The sequence below is a fragment of the Falco cherrug genome, chromosome 4 (assembly GCF_023634085.1).
Source record: "Falco cherrug isolate bFalChe1 chromosome 4, bFalChe1.pri, whole genome shotgun sequence".
Taxonomy (NCBI): domain Eukaryota; kingdom Metazoa; phylum Chordata; class Aves; order Falconiformes; family Falconidae; genus Falco; species Falco cherrug.
The window spans coordinates 69,548,121-69,568,574 of NC_073700.1; the positions used below are offsets into that span (position 1 = coordinate 69,548,121).

At 38.0% G+C, this 20,454-nt stretch overlaps 1 protein-coding gene across 2 annotated transcripts in view; it reads left to right on the plus strand.

Annotated features, from left to right (window-relative positions):
• Window positions 1-20,454, plus strand: part of PRTFDC1 (phosphoribosyl transferase domain containing 1) — a 49,151-nt gene that overhangs the window by 21,342 nt on the left and 7,355 nt on the right. For both annotated transcript variants that reach the window (XM_055706992.1, XM_055706991.1), the window contains exon 4: window positions 8,074-8,139. In XM_055706992.1, the coding sequence (XP_055562967.1) occupies window positions 8,074-8,139 (66 nt within the window). The remainder of the gene's footprint in view (window positions 1-8,073; window positions 8,140-20,454) is intronic.

Consider the following 20,454-nt stretch of genomic DNA (forward strand, 5'->3'; position numbering starts at 1 on the left):
AAAAGAAAAGCTTCAATGGCAGTTTATACTTTATTAGATACCAGAGAATCTCCATGGAAGCAGTTCTTAGAGGGGATGAATTTTCTAGTATCTATTTCAAGATACCTTACCTTCTTTGGATTAAATACAGAGAAGGCATACAGGAGTCCTGGTACACAAGAAATTACTGAATGTATGAACAGATGATTGTATTATTAGGTTTAATAACTGCCTGTTGCTTTGAGAGTTGCTTAAGCGGAGTGTTCTGCCTTGCTTTTACAGCAGGGAAGAAACATACACAGGTGTTACCACAGGTCAGATGATAAGGAGTACCTTGCTGTCAGTAAGTTTATTGTTTGTCTTTCTCTGTCCAAAGCCAACTTCCTCATTGCAGAACTCTGGCTTTCCCTGGAACTGGATAGGCTAGCCTGAATTTGAGGCACTTCCAAACCTGCGAGATGGAGCTTTTAGTAAAGAACAAGGAAGAAAAAGAATAAAAAATAAGTGAAATCTTCAAATTATATTGTAGATCTTTGGTAGATATACCTACACCAGTTTAAAGTTTATTATCACAGGTTATCCTGGCAATAGCAATGGGTGCAGTATGGTCAGTGGTGTGGTTACCAAGCAGCTCAGGAAGGCAGCTTTAAAGCTAACAGATACACAAAACCATCAGTGCTTCAGTGCAAATGTACCTTTACTGTCCCTGCAGGGTATGTGATGTGGATGTTCGCCAGTTTACTGTATTTGATATCCAGTTGGTTCAGCACTGTTGGCTTGCTTTGCAAGGTATTCAAAGCACCTCTTACAAATATATCAGTGACCTGGCACTTGATTATTTTGAATGTGGGTGTGCCCTGGAGCTTGCAGTCTTCCCTTTGGTGTACATTCGATTCTGGGAAAGGGAAGGCATGCTTTCCAGTCTTTACTGGGAAGCGATCCGTATCATTCCACTCATTTGCAAGTCTCCAGCTTAACAGTACTTACTAGTTGTCCTCTGAGTGTTGCTACTTAAGCTTGGACTGTACTTCTAATTGCCTGCCATGAGAACCATGACAGTCTGTGTTCTGACCTACACCCTTGAGGTCCTTTATTCTTAGCTGTTCTCTAGAAAAGAAACCCAAAAGAAACCCAAAATGGTATCGGTTCAAGTGTATGTTGCTTGTAAGTACAGCATTTTGATGTGTTACCACTCCACCGATGTTCTTACTGCTGCTGATCTACTGAGGATAATTTCATAGCCTGTACTTTATATATCGGTTTGACTTTACCTAGTAGTCAGAATAGGTTAACAGATGATGTAGATGCCATACTGACACTTCCTTGACCAGCATATTCATATATTGAAGTACTTCTCAGAAGGTAGGCTGCAAAACAATGAAGCTTCGCATTAGGGTGTCAGCATCCAAACTGGCACATCAAAATTTTCACTTTAATTATTATGTTCATGATGGAGATGGTAGAGCATGGTCATGTAGCAAAAGGTATCATAATTATTGAACAGTATATAATTTCAAAGAAGAAGTCTTTATAACTGCAGATACATGTATCTAAATTCTGCCAACACCTGCAATTAATTTCTGCAATACTATTTTTTAAGTACAGCAATCTTGGTTATGTTATGAATCAATTTGCTGCAGCTAAGGCACATAGAAGTAATAATTTTCGGTTTCAAAGCTATGTGAGAGACATTGCTTCTGCAGTTTCATTTTTTGAAGATATTAACTGAAAAGTAATTTATTTTCATATTTGCTCTGTTTTCATCTGAGCATCATGGTTTTTCTTAACTGAAAAAATATCTGTAATATGTGTTAATTTGTATGCCAGAGTATATAGTTCTGCTTGGGTTTTCTGTCATTTCAATTTCTGTTGCAGCAGTGTATTGTAGCCATGTCTCTGAAAACACATATCCATTTCATAAGTCAGTTGCGTCCATGTGATGTTTCAAAGTCTCAGATTTTCTTTACTGTATGAGCTAGCAAAAATTTTGTTCAAATCCTCATAATTCATTAACTTGGAAAATGTCTTCTCCCCTTTGGCTTTAATGCCATCCACCTTGTTCCCTCAGTGCCTTTCAAAATGTAGCTGTTCAGATCACCTTCAAAGTTACTGTTAGTGTAGCCTATCCCAGCTGCTATCCTTCCTCCAGTATCGAATGCAAGTTATGGTTTTGTTGAGGTTCTTTGAGACTTTATTCTTGATCATGATGAACTTCACACACATGAAATCCAATTGTTTTCATTATTCAGTGGGTAAACCCTACAGGTAAATTTATATTTCTGCTCCAAGAAATTTAGAGTGTAGAGCCCTATTAATCATCCAGTGTAATGTCTTTATAAAAAAAATCCACAAAAACTTGTTGCCAATATTTTTTTCATTATGTAAGTGGGAAGACATATTAGATTGCTTGTATCTTTTGAAATCTCTTCTTAAATATATTTCACCTGGATGAAAATTAAACCTTTGAGTAAATGTGCAAGCTAATTATCCTGGAGTGGTACCAAGGAGAATTGTGTTAAATGTTTGTGTGAGACAGAGCCTGCGCGGATAGTTCAGGGTGTTACTAATGGAAAATAGTCAAGATCATTGCTTCTTACACGCCTGTGGTAAATGTGACTGAAAGTAATCTCTTTCTGAGTGCTCAGTGAGGCTTTGAGGAAGAAAATATTTATCTCATTTCTAAAGCTGGGAGTCATCTCACCTAAATTCAGATTTCTCACAGTTAGAAGTCTAGGTGTAAGTTACTTGCTGTAGATTTCTGATGTGGTGAAACAGACGATTTGTATGATCTATCTTGTTTTCTCAATTGATTATGAAGGGAGCCCAGGATGTATAGATTTAGATGTCTAAACTTCCAGATACCTGAATTAGGAGCAGAGTAATCCTGTCTTTAATGAAGACATTTCAAGATCATGGGTCACCCTATGAGAACCTAAGCAGAATAGATCACATGCTGTTAATGACAATCTTAAAAGAAAATAAAAAGATAAGGCCAAAGTGAATGTGGAGACTGAACTCTGCTCTGCTTTAGTGGACGTGTCACACCAAACCTATTGGTAAAGCAGTGCTTGACTCATGCTTTTCAGACTCTGCCAGCTGTGGGTATAAGTCAGAAACCTTGCAGGCAATAATTCTGTCCTAGCCATTTCACTGAGCTTTAAGAAAGGGCAAGGGAAGCCTTAGAGATGCTTTATATTGACAAGAAGCTCTGTGCTCTGTGGTTGATGAGAAGTTCAACATGAGCCAAGCAATCTGTGCTTGCAGCCCAGAAGGCCAACCATATCCTGAGCTATACCAAATGAAGCATGACCAGCAGGTCAAGGGAGGTGATTCTCCCCCTCTCCTCCACTCTCATGAGACCCTACCTGGAGTACTGCATTCAGCTCTGGGCCCCCCAACGTAAGAAGGACATGGACCTGTTGGAACAAGTCCAGAGGAGGCCACAAAGATGATCAGGGGGCTGGAGCACCTCTCACGTGAAGACAGGCTGGGAGATTTGGGGTTGTTCAGTCTGGAGAAGAGAAGGCTCTGGGGAGACCTTATAGGAGCCTTCCAGTACCTAAAGGGGCCTGCAAGAAAGCTGGAGAGGGACTTTTTACAGGGGCCTGTAGTGACAGGACAAGGAGGAATGGCTTTTAACTGAAAGAGGGTAGATGTAGATTAGCTATAAGGAAGAAGTTCTTCACTGTGAGGGAGGTGAGACCCTGAAAGAGGTTGCCCAGAGAAGCTGTGGATGCCCCATCCCTGGAAGCATCCAAGGCCAGGCAGGATGGGGCTTTGAGCAACCTGGTCTGGTGGAAGGTGTCCCTGCCCATGGCAGGGGGGTTGGAACTAGATGATCTTTCAGCTTCCTTCCAACCCAAACCATTCTATGATTCTCTGACTCTGTATTCAATGGCTTGAGGTTCCAAGGGGCAACTGAAAGTGTTCATCTGTCAATCACTTCTTTTTGGTCAAAACCTTCCTGGAAAACACAGTTGTAGGAGGCGGGATGATGGTGTGAAGTAAGGGAGCTGTCCTCATAGAAGTCCTCAGGTTGGCAGATCTTTTGTATCACCCAGGTGGCAGAAAGCAAATTAGAATAGGCCTCATTGGTCACATCCTTGTTTGTTAAGAGTTTCCCCTGTGAATTTTGAGAGAAAAAAGGTAATCGTGTTTTTTTCAAAGAAATTCCATATGAACTCTGCAGACTATAGTAACTAGATATGTGATAATGACCTGGTGTCCATTTTCTGTGATTTAGTTATGCATTTAAACTGTTATGTTAAAGCTACTTTTTTGCCATGATTAAAGAATTTTTGTTTCACTGAGCCCAGTATTAATGCACTCCAGATTCTGTTTCTTTGGAATAGTAACAGATGTTCACAGTTTGGTGCAATTTTCAGATGAGCAATGCTGTTTGTAATAAATTTTCCTGAGACCACCCAACTCATTTCACTTGTAACTTGAACTATGTCCAAGTGTTGATCTCAGGAGATGTAAAAGAGTTGTAATAATTTTGTGCCCCACCCAGTTCAAAAGACATGACTTAGTATAGATGGAATTTAAATATCTATACATCCATTGAACATAGAAAGTCAGTTTTACCTTGCATGCTGTGAAAAATGGAGGTGGAAATGGTAACATTCTTGCTTTCATTCATCAAGTATTCATAGGATCTGAAGATGTATATTGACAAGGTATGAAAGAAATAAAATTACAAACCGAAGATGAACAGGTGAAAAAGCACAACACAGCAAGTAAAACCAAAGAAACTGAGATTTATTCTGGAAAATGCAGATTTATTAAACCCAGAAAAAAATCAGAAATGCAATATTAAATATAGCTTGGGATGAGGTGTAGGCGTGCAACACAGTGTGTCATGTCTTGTTAGAAACAGCTGCAGTAAATTTTGTGCTGCGTTAATCAAAAACGTGATTTTGATATGTCTCTATCTGGGACATTATATTCAGTGTCAAGCGTTTAACAGCAAAAATTATATTGATAGGGTTTAGGGGTGCTAGGAAGCAAGTATTGAGGAACTTTGGGTGATGGAAAGTGAACCTTTAATTCATGTCTCTGCATTTATAAGAAGTCCTAGAGACTCAATCATACCAGTTTTGTCAAGGTATGGAACAACTCCCAAACGGAAAAAAAAGTCCTGAATGACTTGAGACCATGAAAATTAAACAAACAGTTCTGAATTGACAGTAATTGGTACTGAATGAAACAGATTTTATTTCTTTCCTGACATTTATTGTACTTTACACTTAACATTTAGTGCAGTGTTATTTTGAGATTATAAACTGAGAACTCAGGAAAAAGCATTGAGAGGTTCCTATGGCAACCATAGCGTGCACGTTATCTAAATGAACATTATGATTATGGTAATGTGACATCGTGGTGTTGAGTCCTGCCATTTGGCAGGTATGTATTTTACAATATGAGTTAATTGATGAGTGTAGAGATAGTTATAATGGCATTAAAATCAGTGATACGGATTTTTTTTTGCAAGGGAGTTACTCTACTGTGTGATGCAAGTAATTTCTTTGTATTTCTTGAAAGCACCTTGGCTGGAGGGCTCTGAGCTGGATTTTTCTACATGGTTTTTAGGCACAGTGAATACTTAGCCCTGTCCTCTGACAGTGATCGTTCCCCAGTCAGAACACAAGGATTTTCATAATTGTGTGCAGTTGTGTCACAACAGCCAATGTATGAATATGCAGATTGACAGATGCTGTGATCCCGCAGCACTCAGTGGCTTTTGTGTTTGCTTAACTGCTTGCCAACAATGAAGATGCTATTTCAGCATCTTCCTTTCAGCTGGAGCCAGAAATACCAAATGCAAAGGAAACAGTGCTGCTGTGAAAACTGCTGGAAAAGATTTTTTCTTTAGTTAAAAATAAATAAATTCATTGCACCTCACCTTTTTTTTTACCCTGTCTTTTTCACTGGCAACTAAGGACAAACTGCCTCTTCAGTAATTCTTGTGTGTTGGTTGTTAATGAAATTCCAGACTTTCTCATTTGGAAATGAAAAAATATTTTGTCAGTGCCTTGGTTACACATGCCATGGTAAATACTAGAAACTGTGTGCTTTTCATAGTCTTATAATAGTCTTGACCTGAATATGTCCCTGATTTTTGAAGTGACCTGTCTTGCTGTACAACAAAAGGCTTTTCATTTTAAGCCTGAACTCAAAATCTTCTTTATCTCTACTTTTTATTTAGTTTTAAAATTATCTTTTGAGGAAATCAGTTGCTTGCTTTGCTGGTAGGGTTTTCTTCTTTTTTTCTTTCTGCTTTTCTTCACAAAAATAAGAGAAATACTGGAACTTCTTTTGGAAAACATATGGGATGTAACCTTTATTCCTGCTCTAGCTGTGTTTCCCAGGAAATGAATCAGGGCAGCATGGAAAGGATCTAAAGCTCCTTGATCCAGCGCAGAAAAAGTAAAGGCAAAGTAAAAACTGTCATTTAAAGCAATGACTGCTAAGGACCTCTTACAAAGCTGTGGTGTGAGAGTTTTTTGAGAATTGGAGTCTGAGTAAAAAGGGAGCCTTTTGGTGGGTCTGCACTATGCAAACCTGGATAAATTGTCATCTGGGGAATTCTGCAACCTTTACTTACAGTTACTCAGGAAGGCTGTGTTAATTTAGAGAGTCCATTCCCATGGGGACCACAAATAGTTCCTGGGGTTGTCAAATTTCTTGTGATCAAGCGGCTGCAAAGGTTCCTTGAGAGTCCCTGGACTTCTGCCACCTGGGCTGTGAGCGTGGGCAGATGCAGCTTCCATCTGCACGGGCGTGCAGCTGTAACCGTGCTGCATGGCAGGCATGTGCGTGCTACCTCTGCTGGTGCTGCTTTTTGAGGGGAAGAACAGCTATAAACCCCTTAGCCCAGTATATCCTCACCTAACTTACAAGTCCTGCCGTGCCATTATTTATCCATCAGAGCACTTGATTTATGAAATCAAAGCCAAGTATTCAAGCACTGCATTTTTGTCAGTTGTTTGTAATAATAAAGCTTCTTGATGTTACTAGTAAACTGCAGTGTCACATTGTGGTACTACAGCTATTATTAAAATTGAAGTAACACTGTCTTCCTGTGGGTAGGGAGGTTAGATTAGCACACTCACCAATTTGCACACATTAACTATACTTAGTTTTGGTCTTCCATTCTCTGGAAAGTTCATGTAGCCTTGCCATGACTATATTTTTTAATTTGCTACCTTCTTTAAGGCCTCTATTGTCTTCCCTTAAAAACAGGGCTTCCCTGTGTCTCCCTTATGTGATCTTGACTTTGCGTGCTGCTGACAGTGAATTTGAACTAGAGCTGGTTGAGAATTTTCCATCAGAATGAATTTCAACAAGAAATGCCTGTAAAACAAATTTATCGAATCAAGAACTTTTACTGTTTGTTTTTTTTTTAAAAACACCTTTTCTAATTGGATAATCAAATACTGTTCTGTTGCATTAGTATGACCTGATTGGCAGTATTTAATATTACAAAATTGACCTCAAGGATTTTTATCTTTGAGTTAGTTGATAAGGCAAAAAAAAAAAAAACCCTCTTGAAACTGTATAGAACACTGAAACTATTCTTGGCAACAGTTGATAATTTTGCAAAACTTTTTTCCCTGGAAAAAAATATTGAGTGAATTTCTTCAAAAATAGCCCAGTTCTCTGTGTGAGTGACAGATGTAAGCACATTTTGTCTGTGTTTCTAAAGACTGTTCCAAAAAAAGAATGTGGTTACAGGTGTTTGGTCAAGTGTTGGGATGTTCCCATCCTCCCTTTGTGAAAGGGACAAATACATTACTCAATGCTTATCATATTAAGAAATAGCAAGCAAGGGAACATTATTTATTTTAAAAAGAAAGGTGTGACTTTTTCTAGTTCAGTAAAACCTGGAGCCTGACGTTAGCTTAAGTACAAGCAGGAGATGATAGAAGCCACAGGAACAAGTGAGAGTGTGGTTTTGTCAAACACCAATACTAATGAGCATTAAAAAATATTGGTAACCAAGACTGTGAAAGATCAGAAAAAATTAACATGTTTATACTTTTATTTTATACAGTTATGTCCAATTTCAAAGTTTGGTCTTTCTTCTTTCAGAATGATCAGTCTATGCAAGATATGCAGATAATGGGAGGAGATGATCTTTCAAAGCTGACTGGGAAGGTTTGTTAATTTTAAATTTAAGAAACACTAAAAACACTTGAGAAAAGCTGTGTAATTTTGCACATGGACTGTCAGATACTAATAGTGGAATCAAAGAAATTTATTATTAAATTGCTGTAATGCCATTGCTCTCAGTTTGCAGCTGCCCAGAAAGGTTGGAATGTAGCTCCTCGGTCCCAGTGTAGGGATTTCCCAATAGTTACACATGTACCATCAGTGAGATCGTGGGCAAAATTGCTTCTTCTGAGCTTATGTCTTGGAGCCTTGTTTTTTCTGCCTTCAATGGGTGCATGCAAGTAAACTGCACATAGGGTATCCCTGTTGAATTCAGCATATGAGGAGTTTAATACAATTTTGCAGACTGCACAGAGTTTGGTTGTGGAACCTTTGACTCAGCTAATCAGGCTGGCTGTATGACTGAATTTGCTTTGCACTGTGCTTGAACGTTGTGGTAATGAGAGAGGGTTTGAGTCAGTGAAAAGGCTATTTTCATCTAGCCATGGCAGTACAAAGCAGTACTTTGAAGAAGAAGGAAGGCTGATTTCATTAGGCAAATGGTCTATGTGGAAAACAGTCAAAAATTGATTCTTTACTTACACATCAAGGCAACATAGTACGTAGCCTGTTATTTGTACTATATGTGCAGTTACTCTTCTATTAGCTAGCACTAAACAGTATCAGTTTCTTCAGAGCACTCAAATGTTGCACTAGCAAACTTCCTTGTTTTGTTGTACTATTGCACACAAGAAAAAGAAGAGAAAAACAACTTTAATTAGTTCCTTAATACTAAATAGGTTTTGATCCAACTAGAACTTATATGAAAAAAATGCTGTAATACTCAGAATATTTTAGTGATACATATGTCATCAATTTGCACTTCTAAATACTCCTGCTGGGTGTTTCCAGATTATCACTAAAGTGTTATTCATCTTCTTGGGAAATACTAATTCATTTGCTACTTTCTAATATTCACACACTGGAGCTACCTGTTTTTCTATGATTTTGCATATGTTTCTCTACCTCACGGGCAGAACTAGCAGTGCACCTCTTCATCTTACCTAACATTTCTCTTTCCCAGATAGCCCAAACACTTTCTCAGCTTCCAGGCCCAGCTCCCCTTCCTTATCTTCTAATCCCAAGTTTTCTTGATGAATGGTTTCAGTTATTAATATATTTTCCAGACATGATCTTTCTAGTATATTTGAATTCACTGAGGCAAAACACTGTTTTCCTTCGCAGTACTTTTGTGTATGTGTGTGCGTCCTGATGTGTATGAGGGAGAAGGAAAACTTCACCCCAAGTATTTCTGTTCTTTCCAAAAAAGGAGTAAATTGTTCTCTGACACTGAAATACCCAGTGACCTTTTTCTCCTTGGCACGACCCTCCCGTTGCCACGTATGGAACAGGACATATAATTTGGCTGTTGGAAGGCTAGCGGATACTTGAGGAAAAAACTGAAGAGCGATACAGTTTAAGATTGCTGGTGAGGAGACTGGGATTTTGGGTAGGCAAGAAGGGGCTGGTTTGGGACCGAAGGTAGTTGCTGGTCAGGAAGGGAGCCCAGTGCTGGAAGCTGGGTGTGCAGAGGCTGCAGCAGAGCAGGAAGGGAGGGCTGGGACTGCCCAGGGAACAGACATGCTGAAAGGGCATCTTCAGTGGTTGGTTGTATGTATGGTTTTCTGTGACAGAGATGATGTGTGAATAATTAATAGCATATTCACTATAACAGGTGAGAATGGGGTTTCCTTAAGACTTATTTTACTGATCAAAAAGATGGGATGCGAAGCTTGAGCTGAAATGTTCTTACTTACACATCTAAAGTTGGATATATGAAGGAGTGGTGTTATGTCCATGGATGCCAGCTCCTCCATCTGTTGTTGACTTAAGCAATTAGTGCAAGTATTCAGCACATTTTACTAATCAGCCATTTGTGGACTGATTCAGAGCCTCCTACGGTCAATGTAAATCTTTCCTTGAAGTGTTTTTTAGTACCTTAGTTTAGCTGCTGGCTTTTAAAACTGCTGGCTTTAGTAACCATTCTAAGTCACTGAGTGCATTAGTGGAAGACTTACTGATAGAATTCAAATTCCTGCTTTTGAGCAAGTTGGGTGCTTCTTCTGCCTGCTTGGAGTACTTATTAAGAAAATATTGTAATTGTATTGAAAAATTAATATGCCAGGTTAAGTCCCATTAACTTAATGATCATGGAAGTGTTTTCAAAAGTGCCAGCATGGGTTCGAAATGTAAGTTCCCTGAAGTTTCTGTAAAGTTTAAAAGCATCAATAATATAAACAGTTTTGAAACCCGGAGACAAAGGATTCTGAGATTTTGATCTTAAAGTGCTCTTCATTAAGTAATAATACCTGGAATGTCAGCTAGCCTATAATCTTAGTGAACAAATAAAGCATTTCCATGTATTACTTATTATTGGAAAAAAAGATTACTGAGTATGTTCATGAACATGCTGTTCTGTAACAATATTTTTTTCTGAGAAAGCTTAAAGAAAGGAAAAAAAATTAAAAGCTAATTAAAAAGAGGCTGTTAAGGCTAATAGCTCTTCAGAAGGAAGAATATCTGCTCTGTACTTCTCTACAATATGCTTTTGTTCATAAAAATATTACAATCCTGGAAAAAATTTATAATGACCCAAACCATGAAAAAGAGAAATATTCTGAGAGAGAAGTTAGCATACAGACCCAAACTGTTGCTTGAAGAAAATCATGCACAATTTGAAATTCTTCTTCTTTGAAGAAGGCCATAGAGGCAAGAATAAAGATTTCCATGACATGAACCATGAATAAACGTGCTTAAAGAATGAGTCTTGATATAGCATAAGATTCTAATGCTTTGTAACTATTCATTTCTATGCAGAAAAATATAATTTCAAAATCTCCAATGACAAAAGTGGTGAACATAAAATTTCTCCCTAGCTGATTTCATAGTTAAGTAGCTGCTTAGTTTTCAATTGCTTTAAAGCTGAAATGATCATTGGGTAAAAATTATCATTCATGTTTGTAAAGAGGAATTAATTTTGCAAATGGGGAGATAGTGAATAACTATCCAGAAAACTGGAGGCACTGTTTCAAAGCAAGATGGCTATAAAAATTCACGCAGTGAGGTGAAAGAACAAATAATATAGCCCTGTTTAGGGTTAATACTGTAATCATACTGTATAATACTGTAAAAAATTTTAACACATTTTAAAATATTCGTGGCATTTAAACAAAGTAAATTTTAAAACATCGAGAAACTTCAGTACATTCAGCTGTACCAGAGTTGTAAGTTATCGCTGCCATTTACGTCTTACACTTGTATGTGTCTATGTTTTGTCCCAGGAACTTTGCAGCTAGTTACATAGTCCAAAGTCTCTACTGAGCGGAATCATTCTGTATATCACTCTATATGTAACATGTCCTGTAACCTTTCAAAAAAGCTCCTATACCACTTTACCTTGTCTCTTTGCAAATAAGACCAGTTAGACAATATCATAAACTTAAGTTTTTATCATTTTGCAATTACTTATTACAATTGCATAATGTAATTGATGTCAAAATGAGATCCATATATTCTTGGCATTATCACTATTTCTACATAACATAGAATGTGAACAAAATAATTTTCATTTGTTGGCTTAAGAAGAACTAATTAAAGTAGTTATGTACTTAGTATGATACAATTATTGAGCAGTGAATTTCTGATATTACATCTATCTGTAATATGGGTCAATGTTTATGTTCTTTATGAAGGGCTGTTTCCCTTGTTCATATTGAGTACATCTTGTTGACAAACAATGATTTTGGCATTTTCAGAAAAGTGTAGAAGGTGATAAATAGCGATCAAGAACAAAAGAAAATGAACGTCTTGTATTCTTTCCGCACTTCATTCTGCTAGTTTGAGCACTCCCATCACTACTCTAATATTCTTCTAAAATGACTTATCAGCTCATATCAGAAAGAGATTTCATTCAGAGGAAGATATCTACCATGCAGCACTCCTCACTTCCGTCTGGCAGGATTTGTACTATAAAATCTCCAAACTTCCTTTATGTGTCTCATCTAAATTGATTTTAGATCTACCACTGTCTACCATTTTCTTGCCCCACTTGTCATATGGGAAGATGTTCCAGGAACATAATGCAATCTCACTTTCTTTTCTTATGCCTCTCATTTCTTCTCTTAATTTACTAAACCATTTTCTCTGCATGCCATAGGTTCTAACAACAGTTCTGAGAGCTGTCTCTCTATCATTCTTCAAAATACATTAACATTTCAGTATTTGATAGCTGTATAACACAAGGTTTTATTCTCTAGATTTAAAATACATACTATAGTCTCCACAATTTCAAGTTTGTGTCTGAGAATTCTCTTGGTTCAATACTTATTTTTTCTTTATCTTTCAGTATGCACTGCCTTGACTAATGTGTTTTCTCTCCCTGTATGCATTCCTTTCTGGAATAATGCCCATAAATTTGCAGAAAAAATAATTTTTTTTCTTTAGACTATCATGTACATGAGAGACTATTTATATGACAGTAAAGGTATACAAAAGCCACTATACACTTTTTCAATAGTCATGTCCCCCACTCATCTCTACATCTTACTGCCTTCCTATCAGATGTGCAGCCTTGCTTTTTTCGTCTTTTCAAATGTTGATTTTATGTGTCTTGACACATTCCACATGTTCAGTATCTTAACTGCCATCTTTAGTCACTTTTGGTTTTCCTTTTTTTCTCATTTAGATTTTATACCGTCTACTCTTCTGACAGTTGCCATCCTTAACTGCTTTTTCCACAGAAAAAAGCAGTTATGTTTTTTTTTTTCTTCCCCAAAGTCAATCACCTTTCTTTGCTTCTTAGGTAATCTGTTCTATTGTTCACCATTATTTTCTTTTGTTGTTGTTGTTCTGAGGAAGCAAAGTACAAAAAAAAACTTCCTAGCCTTCCTATCCCATTTTTCACATGGGCTTTGCTCACCCACTGTCTACTTGCTTCTATATCATACGTGTCCATAACTTTTGGTTTCACCTGTGTCCAGAAAATCCTCTTCCAATTCCAGATGATCAGAATATTACACTTTTTTCTTCAGGTAAGAGATTGGAGACAGTGATCCATTCCTGCATTACCTTTAGATTGAGTATGGTAATTTTCTCTACTTCTTATGCACAACAGAAGCATGCTGTAAAGATGGCTGCAAGCAGAACATGTGCATGTACAGCATTCAGCACAATGCTCTCTAAGAACAAAACGTCAGTGAGAGCATATCATCATGCCCTCCGTCATGTCCTCCGCTCTGTTAACTCTTGGAGATACTGAACTAGTTTTACAGAGTTTTAAGTAGCTGGTGTCTGTATAATACAGACTGTTAATGCACTGCCCAGGTTGCTCCCATCAACAGCTGACACTGACCAAACTGAGTGTCTAAAAAACCAATGTTTTTGAGATGTCTGTCCTTTCAGGAATGCCATAAGATACGGATCAGCCCAGCACAAAAGGTTAAAATCGGACATTCGTGACCTTTTAAAGAACCCTGTAGAAACCTCCCATTTAGATGTCTAATTTCACAAGTCTTTCATATTATTTTCTAACATCTTGATGAAGTCTTAATATATGTGGATTTCATTCCTGTGCATACCATAAAATGATTTCACTTCTAACAGCAGTCCTTGTCGCTTCCTTTGGACCTTTTCACTGAAACTCGGTGCGTTATTGTTTAACCTTTGTTTGCTGATGATTCTTCAAGCCTTATGGCACTGCTTCTTCAAGCCTAACAAGTTGTCATAAAATGTCTTGTTTAAACAGTAGAACCTGAGTTTCCCCAAATACAATGCTAAGAAAGCAAGTACTGCATGTGTGGTGAGTAAGCTGATAACCCGTTAACAATTCAGTTTGAAGAATCACATTATCGATTTATGTATTTCTGATGCTATGGAGTACAAATGAAAATGAAGGTGTCTTTAGAAATAATCTAACTGAAAATGCAGACTTCTGAATGGAAATTGAACTAAAGGGAATGAAAATACTCTATTTTGTAGCCTTCTACCTCCACCCACCCCCCCAAAAAAAAAAAAGAAAAAAAGAGAAAGAAAAAGAAATAGAGATAGGTAAAAAGGGGATGTGTCTTTTTTTTTTTTTTTGTACTTTTGTATTTTTTGTGATTACGCCTTCATCTGTAGAACCAGATGTATAAAAGAACTCACCTTTTCCAGCAACTTTGTATTCATGCATACTTTATAAACTGGTGTAGTAATATGTTATATGTATCGCCAAGTAATTTAAGAATAATTCTGTCCAAGAAGGAGAGAAGAAGGAACACAGGACACTGATGGGGACTCAAAAATGAAAGTATTTCCATCGTTCCCAATTTCCATGTATTTTCTCCACTTGTAAGACCACCATTACCACTATAATAAATAGGATGAAGGCTTGTCTAGGCTTGTGTCAGGTCTTCAGCACCAGACAACTGGTATTTTGTTAGGGAAAGGATATATGAAACACAGAAAGAACAGAGACTTCCAAAATCCAGTTTATATCTGAACTATCTTTTTGAATACATCTAGTACTAGAAATGTTATCCATGTCTGTATCATCTCTTTGTAACTCCAATCACACCTGTAGTCCAACAAGATCCTATAGCCAGGAGTTTCTAATTTAAGTAGCATGTGCAGAAGTTCTGTCTTTCAAACTTGCTACCTGCTTACCTGTAATGAGCTGTACAAGACAGGTAAATCTGCCTTTTTTAATTCCTTCCTTAAAAAATTCTGCAAATCTTGCCACGTTAATTTTTTTTTCTTACTACATTTATTTGTTGTGATCACAAACATTTTTTTTCAGAGGTTCCTATATTTTAAGGTCCAAAAGCACCATTATTTTCTTGTCTGAACTTCTGGGTAATTAGATTGAAGGGTCCCAAATGATAATTTCTTCACTGTGTGTACAGCAGAAGAGGTAGCTTTTGAGCTACCAACTATTTTGATTTAGAAAAGCTTCCATACTTCAGACACATTTTACTAACACTCAACTGTCATCACTACTAAAATGGTGAACCTAATTTTCCCTTCTGAATTTGGATAGCTTTTTCCTTTCACTGTTGCCTTTTTTAATACCTTTGTCTGCGAGATTGAGCAGCTTGCCGTTATCAAATTTATATTGCCATATGGTTGCATATTTGCCTATCATCCAGTCATTACTTAAGCTTTTTTTACATAAACTAATACTAATTGGGAGCTGCTGTAAAGTACTAGCATACCATAGGATGTAAATGAGACAAGGTTTGAAGGTAGAATTAATAACAGGAAATTAATACTAGGCAGATGATATAGTTGGAAGAAACAAAATTTCAAGCATGTAGATCCTTCTGTAGGTCTGAACAGAATCAGCAAGCTTCAAGCTAAGTACAGCTTTGTAGAAATTCCTAGTTTTAACCTAATGTGGTAATCAGTTTTGGAGAAAACAGTGAGTGCCCTACATGATTGCCTGCCCTATGACCAAAGGGGCAAATAAAAGTGTTAAGAATTCCTCTGAGCTGAAATAAGAGAGCAAATTATCAGCTGTGGAACACTGATTAATAAGTTGGAGGTCAGCTGCAGTGGAAGATTGTAATGTGCTGTAAAGCCAGTATTTTATTGAGTCCATGATTTCTAGTGCATACAGCGGTTCTGAATTTTTGTTCCCAGGCTCAACTGTTGAAGGTATTTTGTGGTCTCTTTGAGGTTGTGGGCTGAAAGGTCAGAGTTCTTTTGTGAAAAATGTTCTCCCACTGGGAACTGGCCTGTTAATTAAATAAAAGCTATTACTTCCTGCCACAAACGTTACTACACTGTAAGGTGTTTTTTCCAGGTCTCAAATCATTATTCTTTTCCCAGTATTGAGTTCTTTCAGGGTATTTTTAAACAGCTTTTTTAAAAAATGTATGTTATGGCTTTTATGATGAAACATTTAAGGAGAAGATACCTTCTTTGTTTACCTACTCAATTTTCTTGCTATATGTGCAAGGGCTGTGTTTGTCCTCTTAGCTGTAGTATTGCATTAAGTATGGTTGTTTATTTAATTACTTAAGAAGAGTTTCTGCTTTCCAGGAAATAATCTCCCTGTCTAAATTTGCAAATTAGCATTTTACCTTGTTAAAATGTTATGGTTTATGTTAAATCAAAGGTAGCCTTTCCCTCAAATTCTTATTCAGTGCTAATTTCGAAGCACTTCTGTTTTGTAGCAATTTTTCTTTGAAATCAGTCTTCTGAATGGAACGTAAAATCAAAATCTAGAGAAATTGTTATTCTTTTCCAGGGAGGTGAAAAATATTTTCCATAACACTTACTACTGTCAGGCAGGAGGCATGCGTGATCTGATTACTTTGCTTGGTTTTCTTAGCTGACGTTGTTCCATTTATTACTGACCCGTGGGAAGGTAAACAATAGAAATGTATTGACTCAGTGCCAGAGTATTTTTCAGCTTATTACGAGTCAAGATTTTTCTTACATGTATTATAACAACAACCTACTTTCTTGCTGTGTGTAAGCTCATGTGGCTTTGAAAATCAGTAAACTACAGATGTTCAATTTTTTGCAGGTTTTCAGTCCATTATTAAAAAATTTACACAGATACATGGAAATTTATTATATAAGTGAAAATGTGTCTCTCTAACGTGGGAGACAAAGTCCCATGGAATGCAGGGGTTAGAAATTATTTCTTCTTCATTTTACACAGTACTAATATTGTCAAAAACCTGCTTTTTCAAGATGTCCCAAGACATGCGGCTATGAACCATTTCTACTACTGTCTAAAAAAGAATATGAGAGCACAGATTTTATTTTTGTGTAGATTCAGTTCACACCACTAATACTATTTCTGCTCAGTGCAAATGTCCATGTGCAGTCACAAAGTCTATCCATCTAATCAAGGATAACCTAATCTATTTCAACCAGTTTTAGTTACACATCACTACTGACTAGACTTGGATACTGTATATCAAAGCACTTCTTGGCTGCTCATGGATGCTATGCCATCTCTTTTCTGGAACCCTTCTATCAGTAGCCTGCTTCAACAGGAGAAAGTAGGGGATAGACAATAATACAGTCAGTTTCCCAGCACATCATCTCATTTTGTAGGTGACAGTTTCTGGTACCAGAGGATGGCAAACCATTTTAAATACCTTCAGCCATAAGCAAAAGTTAAACATGACGACTTCAGCCTAATCAAAGCAGGGATTAATGTATCTCTCAACGATCAGGATGCCCGTTTATTTATATATACCAAATGTTTTCATATCTATATATTTTATAGTGGCTTTTCCACTACAAAGTCCTTACATACAGAAAATCTTCATCGATGTTTTGGAAATAATGAGCCTGTGCATAATACAAAACAGAATCTGTTTCCTGACCTAGACAACTGCCTGATTAAAGGGACTTTCAAAGGACCAAACTTCCCAGTGTATATATTTGCAACTGTTGGACTCCTTGACTCTGAGGAGAAGAGGCAAATATAAAAGAGTGTTGGTCAGACAATTTCAGGGCCTACTGATATTCTTCCTTCTCAAGTTAGTCAATAAACATGAGATCTTAAACTTCAGCTGAAGTCACGCGCAGGTGACTATCACTCTTGTGGCCAGACAAACCCTTCAGGCATGTCTGGATCCATGTTAAATCTTCTTTCCTTCATGTGAGTCATTTGTGATAAGGAAATGTAGACAAGATTAAGTTTCTATTAGACAGATGTATGACTGGCTGGAAAGCTGTTCTCAAAAAACAGTTAATTATGCTTCACTGTCAGACTGGATACATTAAAGCATGTTCTCCAGGGACTATATAATATTTAATTCATGATTGAAAAGATAGAATTAGCATTTAATGCTAGTGAGACTACCTGGAGAAATACTACAAGATAGTACTGTGACCTTAAAAAATTATTTTAAGAATTTGGTTCACAGAATGACATGTAATGACAATAAAAATGAATACTAACTTCTGTGTTTATATAGAAGTAATCTTTTGCATAAACGCAAGTGAGTTCTGAACTAGAGATGATAGGTGGATCACAAGTTGCACATGAGACAACAGCGTACCTTTATAAAAAGCGTAACTGTTGTACTGGAATATATAGGAAGGACGATTATTTGTAAAGCATACAAAGTGGTTCTTTTGTTCTTCTTGCCACTGGAAAAGGCTTCTCTCTGGTTTGAGGCACTACAGCTAGAGAAGGATTCTGACCAACTGGACAGGTTCCAGAGGAGAGCAAAAGGATGATCAGAAATTGAGAAAATATAACTTAAGAGAAAATGTTGAATAAATAGGGGCTGTTTAATCTGAAGAAAAGGAAACTGAGGAAATACAGCTATCTTCAAATATAAAAAAGTTAAAAAGAGAAGAAAATAAAGCTTTTTCCGTGTCCACTGCAAAACAAGTTCAGATCAAATAGCAACAGAAGTTTTCTGATTGTATTTTTGCTCTTAGATAATGAGGCACTGAGACATTGCCCAGGGAAGTTCTGAAGTACTCATCAGGTTCAAGAACAGGTAAATCAGGTATCACAAGGGATAGTTTTAGGTTGATTCTTCAGGCCAACAGAACAGTCTTGATGACATTTCATGGTCTCCTCAGCCCTATTTTCTATAAATGTCTTGTGATTTTTTTCTCACAGCTAGTAAGGTCTGCTCTTCCCTGTTGGTTTAATCCTGATTCCCTGGCCAGGGAGGCTGCTGCCTCTCATTCTGTCTAATTTTATGATTTCCACTTGTGAATAAGCAAGAGAATCCCTATTGCTGCTCTTTACAGGATAGCTGAAGCAGCTGTGGTAGCAAGGAAACATATTCATCTACCAACAAAACATCTCAGGACTACGCTTTTCTCTCAATCAGTCACAGCCCTTTGTGCACTAATAGGCCTTAGTGGCCATGACCTGTGTCACCTGGGGCCTCTACTCACACCTGTGGGCACAGGAACCTCAGTTCAGCTCAGCCCTGGGCTTTTAGTCCATGCTTGAGCTATGCTGTATGGGTACTGAACTTCAGCTCAGATACAGCCATGCCTGTACGTTACTATAGAAGTTAATCTATACCCTAACTCACAGACTGACTTCCCAGTTAACCTTGGACCTGTCTCATTGCTGTGGACCTGCCTGAAGACCAGGAGGCTGTATCTGATCATGATTACTCTCACTGGACCTGATCCCAACCTGTGGATTGACATGTCAGCTTGACCTCAGATCTGCGTGGTCACCATGAACTCACCTGATGCTTTGCACCCTTGGTTGGACAAGACTTGGGTCTGCCCGCTCGCCTCGCTGGGGCACTGCGGGGCTGGGCCCTGGCTGGCAAGGCCCCTGCTCTGCCAGCTGTGTCACTGCACTCCACACATGGCTACCTTCCACTCGGGGAGCCACCAGCCTTTGCTGCACCCTGACACAGTCTGCTAATGCAGGACTTTGCAGCCCTCTGCCATGTCAGTTTGGGTATGTCCCATCTTATGCCATAGCTGCTGGGTAGGTCTTGTCACTAGAAGATCTTTGCTTTTCCTTTGGGAAGAAAGTCTGTGTCAACGGTATGAAGAGCAGCAGGAGATGCAGAAAGCTGGCAGAATGGGCCAGGATGTCAGGCTGATGTCAGGTCAGCCTCTCTTGCCAGGTGCCACTCGCAGTCATCCTGTACTGATTGCACATATGAAAAGAGTTCGTCTCCGTCTTCAGTTCTGCTGAGGTTCTTTCCTTGTCAACTCTTCTGCTCTCTCCCTATATCATATATACATATATGTGTGTATGTATATGTACACATATAAATATTTACGTGTACCACCAGCTGTGCAAGTTCCCTGAGGGATAGTTAAACCATTACTCCTGCACATAATCTTCAGATGCCCACTGACTGAATCAAGTGATTTGCTTATGCCTCAGACCCAGGTGTCCTGGGCTAGACTTTGGAAGTGTTTTTCCTAGTTATGACTTCATCCAGGAAGCCAGATGAGAGCCAAACCCTTTTTGGATTCAAATGGCTTCCTTCAAGAAAATGTGTCCCTGCACACCTGTCATAAGCTTCTCCTGAATGTGGTTTTAACTTCTTCATCTTATCTAGAGGACTGACATACTTCCATTCTTTCTCAAAGGAAGAAAATTCTAGAGACAGGACATCTGTGGACTTCTGTTGTTAAGAGGCCTTTGACTTTTTACCTCCACAGGACTAGGTCTTTCAGATCCAGAGTTGTTTGTGTCAGCAGCTGAGAGGTTGAAAGTCAGGAGTGCCAAGCAGGATAACCACCAGTGAAACCTGTTATGAAAACACCAAAAAGGAGCCACCCTCCAAGATTAACACACATTCCACTGGAGCTCAG